This window comes from Impatiens glandulifera, chromosome 6 (genome assembly GCF_907164915.1).
Source record: "Impatiens glandulifera chromosome 6, dImpGla2.1, whole genome shotgun sequence".
Classification (NCBI taxonomy): Eukaryota; Viridiplantae; Streptophyta; class Magnoliopsida; order Ericales; family Balsaminaceae; genus Impatiens; species Impatiens glandulifera.
Window position 1 is genome coordinate 54,989,904 of NC_061867.1, and position 13,286 is coordinate 55,003,189.

At 30.5% G+C, this 13,286-nt stretch overlaps 2 protein-coding genes across 6 annotated transcripts; one reads left to right on the forward strand and one right to left on the reverse strand.

Moving 5' to 3' along the window:
- The first annotated feature begins 441 nt into the window (after positions 1 to 441).
- LOC124942800 (probable WRKY transcription factor 12) lies at positions 442 to 4,250 on the forward strand. The gene is made up of 4 exons (XM_047483357.1): positions 442 to 783; positions 872 to 942; positions 2,169 to 2,345; positions 3,932 to 4,250. Exons 1-4 carry the CDS (start codon positions 508 to 510, stop codon positions 4,092 to 4,094), a joined length of 687 nt encoding a protein of 228 aa, XP_047339313.1. The 5' UTR covers positions 442 to 507; the 3' UTR covers positions 4,095 to 4,250.
- A 3,124-nt stretch (positions 4,251 to 7,374) lies between these two features.
- Positions 7,375 to 12,675, reverse strand: LOC124941671 (heterogeneous nuclear ribonucleoprotein Q-like). 5 transcript variants are annotated; one of them, XM_047482017.1, is made up of 11 exons: positions 12,358 to 12,675; positions 11,136 to 11,665; positions 10,955 to 11,044; positions 10,593 to 10,832; positions 9,855 to 10,076; positions 9,469 to 9,772; positions 8,467 to 8,810; positions 8,270 to 8,379; positions 8,073 to 8,191; positions 7,824 to 7,927; positions 7,375 to 7,738 (listed from the first exon to the last, which is right to left on the reverse strand). In XM_047482017.1, the coding sequence occupies exons 1-11, from the start codon at positions 12,641 to 12,643 to the stop codon at positions 7,616 to 7,618; spliced, it is 2,472 nt and encodes an 823-aa protein (XP_047337973.1). In that variant the 5' UTR covers positions 12,644 to 12,675; the 3' UTR covers positions 7,375 to 7,615. The 5 variants fall into 5 exon arrangements, with proteins under 5 accessions (XP_047337973.1, XP_047337975.1, XP_047337974.1 ...); XM_047482019.1 differs by having other exon boundaries at positions 8,073 to 8,188; positions 8,467 to 8,795; positions 11,136 to 11,668; XM_047482018.1 differs by having other exon boundaries at positions 8,467 to 8,795; positions 11,136 to 11,668.
- Between the last annotated feature and the right edge of the window lie 611 nt (positions 12,676 to 13,286).

A 13,286-nucleotide genomic window follows, 5' to 3' on the forward strand; every position in this document is an offset into this window, starting at 1 on the left:
TAAAATATTAATTTAATTATATATATAATAATAATATATAACTAATATTTTTTCAAATAAATTCTAAATTTTAGAAGTAACCAATCATTTGAAGTAAACTCTCAATTTTGACGTTGTTGATTTAAACTCTCTAGAGAATTTTGATCTTGGATTATATGAGATTAGATTAGTACTGCTTTAATATAAGGTAATGATGTAGCTAATTTTATTATTGTTTGTTTTGTGTTAATGTTATGCTTTCTTTTATTGATTACATTTGATTTTAATTTTTCAGGATAAACTTTCAAAAAAATAATTTAAAAATTCATATACACGGACATGCTTAAAAGGGGGTTGGAAGTGACCCGGGTGGGACTTAAACAAGACTCTCTATGTATATCTCTCTATTTTCCAAAAAGAAAATAAAACCCTAAGAAATAATTCCATCATCGTAAAAAAATCATACACAAGATGAACATGAAATAATACAGTTTCTAGAGAGTAGAGAGAGAAAATAAACTAGAAAAAATGGAAAGAAGTTTGCCGACGACGGCGACGGCCGGCAATTACAGCCATGATCTTCATCATCAAGTTTCATTCACATCTCCAATCATAAATCCAATTAACGAAATGGGTTTTGTTCATTTTGAAGATCATCATCAAACTCATCATGTTTTGACTTTCTTACCTAGTCTTGATAACTCCACCGTCGGCGCCGGCGCCGGCGCAGTTGCTGCCGGAATCACATCCACTACTGGTAGTGGATCAGTCATGGCCGGGTTTAATCAAAGTGACCCGATTAAGGTAATATATTGTTTTCTTTTTATATAAATATATATATAGATTTCTTTAAATATTGTTATATATATATGTGGAGATGAAATTAATTTAGGTTGGACAAGTGGATCCAAACAAGACTAATGTGGAGAGTTGTTCTAATGCAAGTGATGGAAGCAATTCATGGTAATATTTATTTCTTCAAATTCTTTAGATTTTAAGAGAGAGAGAGAGAGAGTAGGGTTTTTGGTATGACTAAGAAATTGAGAAAATCAAGTTCAATTTGGACAAGAATAAGAACTTGTTAGGAAAGTGGAGGTAGTGAGCTTGGTTTTTTTTTTAATTTCTATGTAAACATGATAAAAAAAAAATTTAGACCATTAAATTGTGAGTTTTTTAATCTATACAAAAAATTAAGGATTTGTTGAATTAAATTATGTTTTTAAAAAAAATAATTTATGTTAATATAGATAATTAACTAAGAGTAACATATTTTGTACTTTGGTCTTATATACTTTATTTCTAGTTTCAATTTTGAATTTGTACTAATTCTTGGTGTTTTTTTTTTGTCGCTTGAGTTTATTTAATTAATTGTGGTTAGTACTCTCTTGCCTTCGTGATTTTTTTTTAAAAATTTAAATGTTCTTAGGAAAAAATAAAATTCCTGTCATCTTAGTTAACCTATAAATTTTGTTTGAGTTATTGGAAATTTTACTATAATAATATAATTTAATAACATAAATATATTTAGAGTGGTTGGGTTGGGTTTATTATAAAAATTCAACCATAATCAAATTAAATCATTTTATCCGTTTTATCTTCAATTACATCACTCAATTTAAATACTAAAATACCTTCTATTTTATCCTTATATTATACTAAAAACTACCAACTTTTGCGAATCAACCCTAGTTTGGTTTATTTAACATTAGCTTCTAATTGGTGGGTTTTCAATTTCAGACTTGACCAGATAAGAGACATGTTCTCTCTTTTATTTTTAAAAAAAAAATGTATTATATATCTTGAAATTGTGTGGGAGAAGTAATGAGTGGTAAGCCAACTAAGAGTTACACTTACAACTCCATGATCTTCAAGCTTCTCATCAATCTGTTTGTTTCTTCTTAATTGTCTCTTTCTGCACCCTTTTTTCATAAATGGAACAGAAAACAAGAAAAGAATATCATTATGATCATATGAGAAAATAAATCAACCTATAGCCTTGTTTGGTAGCTAGCTAGGTATTTTTTATATTTAATATTTATATATATAATTAAATATCATTTCATCTCATTTATAATCAATTACTCGATTCATTAACTACAATAATAAAATTTCATCTAAAAAAAATCCGAAAACTCCCTAACGACTGGAAAGAAACTAAAACAAATTATTTCAATTTTTGCGATTTTTAGGTGGAAGAGCTCTTCGTCTTCGGCTGCGGCGGAGAAAAACAAGATGGTTAAAGTGAGGAGGAAATTGCGAGAGCCGAGATTTTGCTTCCAAACGAGAAGTGAAGTTGATGTTCTTGATGATGGTTACAAATGGAGGAAATATGGCCAGAAAGTTGTCAAGAACAGCCTTCATCCTAGGTACTCTCAATCATTTTCTTGTTTTTCTTTCATTAAAACTACAATAATTCTACAAAATAAATGGAACCGAACTAGTTTCTTTAATAAATAAAGTTTATTTTTTTAAAAAAACTAACACAAACTTTCCCTTTAACTTAAGAGGTTTTTGTAAAAAATCGAGCATGAAATCTTTATTCTCTTAGATAAAAAAAAATGAAACCAATATTACTAATAATAAAAATAATTCATTTTGATGGCCTATCAAACCCTAGTTTCTAGATAATAGAGATTCTCTCAACATTAATTTATTTTTCTTTATTAGTCCATGAAACAGTGACAAAACTTTCGAGTAAAAATAAAAAAATAATTGTTTGAAGAAAAATATTCCAACATACATAAAGAACTTTTTGATACAAATTATTTAGAATTATTTTCAACCATATATCATTAATTACAATTTTTAAATAAACAAGTTTTTTTTCAAATTAAATAATCCTAGATCAAACAAGTTCTAAGTTTTTGTTTTCATAACAAACTTGGCAGTCATTCCATTTATAATTAAATTGTTGTAAATATGGTATTGATGTATATAAATCCTTTTTTACAAATAATTAATTATAAAAAATATTAATAAATATGATGAATATTGAAAATAATATAGGTATACAAAATTAAATAGAGAACCTATTTAAGATCGATATTTGATGTTGGTTATTTGTGAATTTATATATATAAATCATATATCTCGTTATTTTTATTTTTAATAACTCAATTTATCAACTAAAATATTAATTCATTCTTACTTTATTCTTAAAATAAATAAATAAAAACTTAAAAAACCTATATTTTTATCCAATATTTTTTTTTTCAAAAATACAATAAAAATACTTCCAAATAACCAATATCAAATAAACCCTAATATAAACAGATATCAATATAGCTTTTGAAGCAACAGAGCAGTAATAATTTGAGTATTGAATAAATTCAACATACCTAATTAACTTTATTCCTAAGTTAACAATTTGGTCTTGAATATATAATTCTTATACGTCATTTGAAAAGAAAATAATTTTTTTATGTTATTTTAATCTCTTCATGATGTAACCTCAAAGTAATTAAAATCCACATATCAAATTGATTTATTAAATGAGGCATCAATGCAAGACAGATATAAAACTTTTTTTTTTAGTTTTGGATAATTGTAACTTTTTAATAATTTTATTTTTTCACACAATTCATTATACTTTCTCAATGATTATGGATGAATGAAAAATTATAAATATTTTTTTTTTCAAATTGGATGCATTGTCTTTGTCATGTTTTAGAATTTGATTTGCATATGGGTTTAGACGGAAAAAACTTCAAATGAATATATGTTTAATTAGTTAAGTTATGTTTTAAATCTTACTAATTTAAACGAACGTTTGAATAAGATACTTGATAACAAAAACTGTTTAGAAGAATGTTATTAACGTTTTCTTGTCCAACCCGGAGTTAGATTCAATTTCAAAAAGTTTTTCTAAATGAGGATTATCAATTATATTGATTAGTTCATGTGTAATTTTTAGAACTTTTTAATTTGTTTTAATTAATAATTGTGATTGCAGAAGTTATTATCGGTGTACACATAACAATTGTAGAGTGAAGAAAAGAGTTGAACGATTGTCTGAGGATTGTCGAATGGTTATAACAACGTATGAAGGACGACATAACCATATTCCATGTGATGATTCAAATTCATCTGAAAACGAATGTTTTACCTCGTTTTAGCTACCTAATCTCATCATTATTGAATGCCCTTATTAATTAATTAAATTGTGTAATTAAGTACATGTAATTTGTATAAACAACTTCTTAAAAAAAGACAAAATATTCATGTTCTATAAGTTTTGCTTGTTGTTCTAATTTATTTATTAAATTTAAATTCTAAGTGCCATGCTTTTTAACTTTTATGTATAAGCAATTTACTCTGTCAAGAGATATATTGAGTAGAATGATGAATTTTGTGTTTCTTATTAAGAAAAAAAAAGATAAATTTCAATTTTTAAATAAATTAAGACAAATATACATAAGCATAAAACACAAATCATATTCTTAATTCATAATCAAGGAGAAAATCACATTAATAGTTAAAAAATAAACTTATTTAAGTTTCCTAAAAATTATATCATGAATTATTGATAATGAGAAGGAAATTCCATTGTTCCAAATCAATATTTTTCATCAACTAAATTATCTATTAGATTTTTTGTAATCCTAACCTAAATGATTGGTTATATTTTAAAAGGATTAAAAATTTGTTAAAAATTTGATTGTACAAAAAAATTGATAACATAAGTTTTACTAAATTTCTCCAAGATCAAACATTTTAAGTATAATCAGACTAAAAATTCAACTAAAAAAAAGTTCAAATAAAAAGATTTATTGAAGAAGTTAATCGTTTCAAATTTTGTAGTCATATACTCATCCAATTGTCGAATTTGGGTATTTTAAACCGGGTCAGGTCAAACATGAAGAGGGTAAAAGGTACTCGATCGGGTTCGTTCGAGGTGAGGGATAAAGAGTATGTAAAACTCAAAACCCGATATCTCATACCTAACTATATTAATATTAAAAATAAAATGTGTTTTTCTTATTAAGGTTTAATGTAATCTCATGACAAACAATTCAATATATATCATTTATTTTGCTCTTATTTACTTAAATCAATAATCTTACAACCGAATAGTGTATGGGGATAAAAATATAAATAACAATTATGGTAGGATATTGAAATTGAGTAGAGTACTATTGTCATCCCTAAATTTCTCTAAACTAAGATAAAATCCACTATTCCCAACATCTTTCAAATATATATATATATATATATATATAATGATACTTAATTTTAATGTCTCTGAATTGTCGGGACCAGAGCTGTGGTTAATTTGAATATATATGTGAGAGTAAATTGATACTTGAGTCGGATTGTGGGTTGACCCGCCGATATATACTTAAAACGGTTAAAAATAAAATTTAAAATACTATAGGTGTGTTTCAAACTTGCAACCTGACCAAACAAGTATAATCTTTTAACCAACTAGGCTAATAACACTTTATATTTCAAATTCAACACCAAATTTGATGAACGTGAGACATTTTAACAATATAAGTTCAACTTTTTAACTAACTAATTTATATATATATATATATATATAATTATGCTTAATTTTTAAAGTGTTCAGATTGTCGGGTCGAGAGCTGTAGTTAATTTTTTGAATATATATGTGAGAGTAAATGGATATTTGGGTCGGATTATGGGTTGACCCGCCCATATATATTTAAAACGGTTAAAAATAAAATAAAAAATGTTATATGTATGTTACGAACTTGCAACATAACAAAACAAATACAATTATTTAACCAACTAGGCTAACAACATTTTATATTTTAAATTCAACACCAAATTTGATGAACGCGAAACATTTTAACAATATAAGTTTAACTTTTTAAGTAATTAATCTCTCTCTCTATATATATAATTATGCTTAATTTTTAAAGTGTCCGAATTGCCGGGTCGAGAACTATGGTTAATTTGGATATATATGTGAGAGTAAATGAATACTTAAGTCGGATTGTGGGTTGATCCGCCCATATATACTTAAAACGGTTAAAAATAAAATTTAAAATACTATATGTGTGTTTGGAACTTGTCACATAACAAAATAAGTACAACCATTTATTCAACTAGACTAATAACACTTTATATTTAAAATTTAAGACCAAATTTGATGAACGCGGGACATTTTAACAATATAAGTTCAATTTTTTAACTAACTAATTAATATATATATAATAATGCTTAATTTTTAAAGTGTCTGAATTGCCGGGTCGAGAACTATGGTTAATTTGGATATATATGTGAGAGTAAATGAATACTTAAGTCGGATTGTGGGTTGATCCGCCCATATATACTTAAAACGGTTAAAAATAAAATTTAAAATACTATATGTGTGTTTGGAACTTGTCACATAACAAAATAAGTACAATCATTTATTCAACTAGGCTAATAACACTTTATATTTAAAATTTAAGACCAAATTTGATGAACGCGGGACATTTTAACAATATAAGTTCAACTTTTTAACTAACTAATATATATATATAATTATGTTTAATTTTTAAAGTGTCTGAATTGTCAAGTCGAGAGTTTTGGTTAATTTGAATATATATGTAAAAGTAAATGAATATTTGAATCGGATTGTGGGTTGACCCGCCCATATATATTTAAAACGGTTAAAAATAAATTTTAAAATGCTATACGTATGTTTCAAACTCACAACCTAACAAAACGGGGAATTTGAGGAAATGACCCCACTGATAGGCCTAATAGCCGATAATGTGGGGGCATAAATTAAATAGCACTGGTGACCATTTTTTTAATGACAATTATACCCTTGCGTAACACAACTCCAATTGCGTGACGCAACTGAATTTATTTATTATTATTTTTTTTTCAAATTTTTTGGAAAAAAAAAATTGCGTCACGCAACTTGAGGTTGCGTGACGCAACTGGGGCATTTTCGTTCAAAATCAGTAAAAGGGGTCACCAGCACTTATTTTTTTAAACTCTGCACTTTCCGCATTTAAGACATTTTTAAGGGTCATCTTCTCAAATTTTCCAACAAAACAAGTATAATCATTTAACCAACTAGACTAATAAGACTTTATATTTTAAATTCAACACCAAATTTGATAAACGCGAAACGTTTTAACAATGTAAGTTCAACTTTTTAACTAACTAATCTATATATATATATATATATATATATATATATATATATAAATATGCTTAATTTTCAAAGTGTCTGAATTGTCGGGTTCAAGAGTTGTGTTAATTTAAATATATATATGAGTAAATTAAAAATGATATCACAATTTCATAGTAATTCTTTTTTAATTTTTATATTATTAAATGCACATATACTAGTACAAAAATAATAAAAAAATATATGTTTGTGACTTACATGTAAACAAAATAGTATGGCATATAATCATCTTCCAAAATAAATGATATATCAAAAAACATTTATAACCTCAGCCTTCCAAAATAACTATACCATCTTAAACAAACCTAGAATTAAGACAATTAATCTAAATATTGAAAATCCCCAACTTCTGAAAATATTTCTAATTAATCACACCATCAAATATTACATATTTCATCACCTCCTTAAGCCATTGTTAATAAGAAAAACATCCCCCTTCAGACTTCTTCCATACATTCCAATTAAATGTTAGATAATAACTGCTTAATAGTAAGAACCAGAACCGCCTCCCATGTAACTGCTACTGCCGCCACCGCCGCCCATCCCACGACCAGAATACATAGATGATGGGTACGAGCCCGAGCCCGAGCCCGAGCCGCCACTCACCTGTAAAATAGCAAATAAACCGCAAATCAATCAATTTGGTTTGTTTTCAAAGAAAACCGACCAAGATGAAAAAAAAAAAACTTACATCAGATCTACGCGATATGTATTCACTATCGTGACCATACCCACTTGAAGGGTACATACCGCCAATATCATGGTTATGACTACTACCCCCACCACCGTAAGAACCTGCACATTCGTTACATTTAGGAAATCTAGCTAGTTTTGCTTTAGATTCAAGGAAAAAATTGAGTAAAATTTTCAAATCTGCCAGTTTTGATGTTTTCATTATTTACGGGTTTAGTAAAAGAAACAATTTTTTAAAAAAATATACCTCCAGCATAACCCATACTATGGCGGCTTCCATAGAGACTATGCGATTCTTGACCCGAAAGATGAGCTCTGCTGCTACCGCCTCCACCACCATAGCCTAGACTAGATCTCACCATCCTACTGAATCGCAATAACCCAAATATTCCGTTATTCAAAACCAATAAATAAAACAAAATACACCCGATTATTCAAACAAACCTGTCGCTATATGCATTTACATACTGAGAAGAGCCACCACCGAGATCATAATCCAAACGAGCCCTTGAATGAGGAACGCCACTATCAGCATACCTCGAAGGGATATCATCCTTAATAATTGGACCACAATCAAATACCCTGATCAGTTTACTATACAGGATGATGAAATGATTAATAAAGTTATTTATTTTACTAACCATAGAACTATAAGGACGCTTTGAACCAGGAAGAGGATCATAATCACGATCACGTCCTTCACGATAACTTGGAGGAAGTGGAGGAGGAGGCCTTTCGTATCTCTGCCCATAACTGTCTTCTACATAAGGTCTCTTCGATCGTGAAGAACTTCTTGGCAGATCGGTATAGCCAGAAGAACGGGTAGGATAGTCGTCTCTATGAGAATGACGCCTCTCATCCATAGCCCTCGAACCATAGTTAATTGTATCTCTGCTGCTCCTAGGAGGTGGTGGTGGCTGTTCACGTCGGCCATAATCCCTCTTCATGCTACTCTTAGAATATGAAGGGACTGTGGCAATGAAACCTAGTGGTTATTTCAAAATTACCTTGTTATGTAGGTTATTGATTTTGATCTAGGTTTATTTGAACAACCAAGTGGTTATTTCTAAATAAAAGTGTTTGATGTAGGTTATTGAAAATTAATTTATTTAGGTAAAAAAAAACATTAAGAGGTATAAATATATAATTTATTATTTTTATACAATAAAGGGTAGGTGAGATATTGTACTAGCCTCCTCTAAGAATTAAACCCTAGTTAAAATAAATAAAAAATGATGTGATTGATGAGTAAATTGTTAAAGGTATTATTTTGGAATTAATCTCAAATAACTCACATTAAACAAGGAATTTGAGTTATTTGGGTAAATGACATTAAAGCCTTGTTTGATCTTGGGTTATTTGATAAACCAAGTGTTATCTTCAAATAATCTTGTTTGATGTGGGCTATTGAAAATCAGGTTATTTGGGTATGAATATATATTGAAAAATAGTTTAGAAACAAATTGAGGATATTTTGGTTAATCATTTGAATGATGTGATTGTTGATTGGATAGTGGGTTATTTGGATCACTAGTAAGTTATTACCAAATAACCTTGTTCTGTTTAGGTTATTGAAAATCGGGTTATTCAATCAAAGCCCAACATGCACTTTCATAGGATCAAATGTAATCTGACAGACTTACCAGGCGGAGGTCTCCTATCATATGACCTAGGTGGGGAATGCAATGGCCTGGCTCTAGATGAAATAGATACAACAGGACGTCTATCTCTAGAACTGATGGGCCTCTTCAATCCACGGTCAGAAGGAGGATGTGGACGATTTCCTACTCTTGTTGATCTGACCGGAGGGGGTCCTCTTTGGATGGGTGGTCGGCTCCAAGGAGCTCTACCACTTCTTGTAGAACCTCGTCTAGGCCTAGGATCACGAATGACATGTTTTCCTTTACCTCTATTAAGAGGCCTTGACAATCTAGCCCTCACTTTAATCTAAAAGAGAAAACTAGCTGATGAGACAGGAAATCAAAACTATTATTGCAAATATCAAATAAATTATATAAAATTACTAAACCTTGTTGTTTCCTTCGCCCAATTCTTCATTGTTGATATTCTTAGCACATGTAATTGCAGAATCATGAGTGGTAAAAGTCACAAAACCAAAATCCTTTCGCTTGGCAGATGGCATATTACGTGCAAGCTCAATTTTCTCGATGGCTCCATATGCCTTGAGTAGGTCCCTCATACGATCCTCATCCCAAGAAGCAAGCAGTCCATCAATGAAGACAGTTTTTACCTAATATCATTTAAAAAAATAAGCAAACTTGTTTGCAGTTAAATACGTTACACAAAAGGGCATCCTTGGCGAATGTATCCAAATAACACACTATCTCCTCTTCAATCAAACCATTAACTAATATTGAATATAAATGATATTTTCGTCATTTAAACCAAATACTTTTTAATCAAATAAGGTTTTTGTCCACAAAAAAAATGATTTTTTCGAGAAGGAAAAAATAAACTACATCAAACAAGCTCTAATTTAAATGAAAGAATCAGGTTAATGAAGCTTGGGAGATCTCTAATATGATAATAACCACCATCTGCCCACTGAAGGTGCAGCAAACAGGCCATATATACTCATTGGAGAAGTTGAAAAATGAATAAAGATTGTGAATAGCACCTTCAACATTGTTTCCAACAATGCATATCAAATTCCATACACCTTAAACAACCACTTTACAAATCTAGGAGGCAAATATGTAGAGAATTGATGTGCACATGGATTCAGAAAGTCAATCCATAACTTTACCTGAGACATGATCTCATCGCCAGGGTCAATAAATGAATCTGCAAAAGAAACTTTTGGAGGTCTATCAACTCCAAATGCAACATCTTTCTTCTGTAAACGCTTGAAAGCCTCCATGGCTACAGGGCGAGAATAGAATTCCAAGAAAGCGAAGCCCCTATTTGTTCCTTCATTATTACTATCTTCAACTAAGGTCAAATCTTGGATACTGTCAATTCCATAATGCTTCAATTTGGCTTTCAACTGGTAAGCACATATAATACTGTCAGTAATGAATTAAAAGGAACTTGGTAGAAGAAGAGGAAGATCAACATAATCCAGAAGAGCTTGTAGGCAATATTATTAAGCTGTCCTAATCTACTTACAGCTTCTTTTGTCCATGTCCTGCATATATTACCCAAAAATAGGGTATCGCTATCTTGACTGGGCGTAACACCACATTGTTTACCATTGACCTGGAATCGTTGTTAAGGAAACATGATTTTCTAACATAAACAAAACATTTGCCGCTTTGAGTTATATAAGAGAAGGAAAATAGTCAAATACCACTGGGTTTTTTATCTCAGTGCAAGCTCTTTTTGCTTGTTCAATAGTTGCAAAACGCAAAAAGGCAAAGCCTTTGTTCTTCTTAGTTTGAGGATTCATGAGAAGCCTGACTTCAGTAACCTCCCCAACATCCTTAAAAACTTTCCTCAGATCATCCTCAGTAGCTTCTTTGTCTAATCCTCCGACAAAGATTTCAAACTCTTTGCGTTTACGCCTTTCTTTGAAAACATCATGATGCTCCTCTTCACCATCCGCCATTTCTGGTTGCTCTTCACTTACATGTCCATCTTCTTCCTCGCCCTCAAGTTCCTCACATTGATCTTCAATTTCTTCCTCAACCATGTCACCTTCTTCCTCTCTTTCAGCTTCCTCATCAACTTCATCCCCCTCTCTTTCCACATCATCATGTTCAATCTCCTTCTCATCATAATCACCAACATATTCTTCAACTTCATAATCAGGTTCATTGTCATCCAAGTCCAATCGTTCATCTTTTTCATATTCCTCTGTGGATTCCTTAATATCATCTTCTTCTGTCACGGAAAAATGGAGACATCCAAGGAAATCAAGGAAATGTACATCTGGGGGAACCCACAGTTTCCAGCAGTCTTAAATAAATATCTGTTTAGAGTTTCTTAACCCTCCAGAAATAATTACCAATGGTCCAATGAATCTCCCACTTATAGTAACAAACTTGTTCCTGAATAAAGTTCGCTAGTATATAAACCATAAGAGTGTGGGAAAAAGGTCCAGAATTGTCAAATTTGACACTTTTCTGTCAACTATCATATTCCACTAGAATAATGGATTGCAAAAATTTGTCTAGAATAGAACAGAGTAATATTCATACTGTTAATTGTATTCTATTAACAAAATTTGCACCAACCAGTATAAGATAGATATACTCTGTGAGGAATCATTATAAGTTGTCCAAGTTGCCAAGAATCTAAAACAGAGTAATCATAATCTTTTACCATTCTATATCACAATCTTCCACCAGACGTTCATGTGAATCTTCAACACATTGATTAAAATCATACTTAGCAATCGTTAAATAAGGTTCAATTAGCTTTCAGGTCTTTCTAATCTATAGAAACTAGGGTTTATGGAGAGTCTATCAAGCTTGATCTCATTGATTCATCGCTCAATTATCAGAAGATTAAACATAAATATAAATATAAATCATGAGGATCCAGCTATCATTAAGAATAACGTAACTTACTCTTCAAAGGAAGAACATCATCATCCACATATACAATCTCAGGTTTAGTCTCCGTAACCGGTTCAATCACAGGTTTGGGAACTATCGGCGTGATTTCCGATCTCTTCTCCTCGGTCTTATTCTCATCGATCTTGACCTCATGTTTAACATCAGATGGAGAATCATCCGCCTTTATCTCTTCAGGATTCAACTTCTTGTTCAGCGTCCTCGGAGTACCACGTCCCGCCCTCCCTCCTCGCTTCGATCCTGCCCCAATTACAGTCTTCCTCGCCGATTTAGGAGGCATCCTCGAGAAATTGAATGAATTAAACCCTAGAACTGATACCAAAAAACGAGCTCCCAATGAAGGGGAAAGATGGATATATATATATATATGGTTCTTTGAAACAGGGTAACAATCTAACTGAGAGATATCGTAAGGAACCGAATCTCGGGATGGACCGGACCGGATCCAATTGGCAAACCCTAATTTGTTTTTTCTTCTTCATCTAAATATATTCTCAAAACAAGTTTTAATCATGATTTTTTTTAAACATCAATATAATGCACCCACATTGCAAATTTTATATGCAAGAATATAACTGAAAAAACCGTAAAATGCAACCGCAATTAACGGAAAATTTTATTTCAAATATATTGTCGTCTATCCATTTAAATAAGATAGTAAATTCAAAATAGTAATAGAATTGATATCACAATTCACGGTTCGCAAGATATATATAGAAAAAACGAGAGTCGTTTAAACATAATGAAAGTATGTATGACATTAAAAAAATCGAAAATTTAAATTAATGAAATAATATATTAACATGTACGAAGGTTGATGAGCGCTTAGATGACTCCGTACTTTTCTAAGCGAATATCATAATGGGTTATAACAATAGTGTACGCGCCTTTTTAGGTCATCCTCCTCTTTTCGGATCGAAATC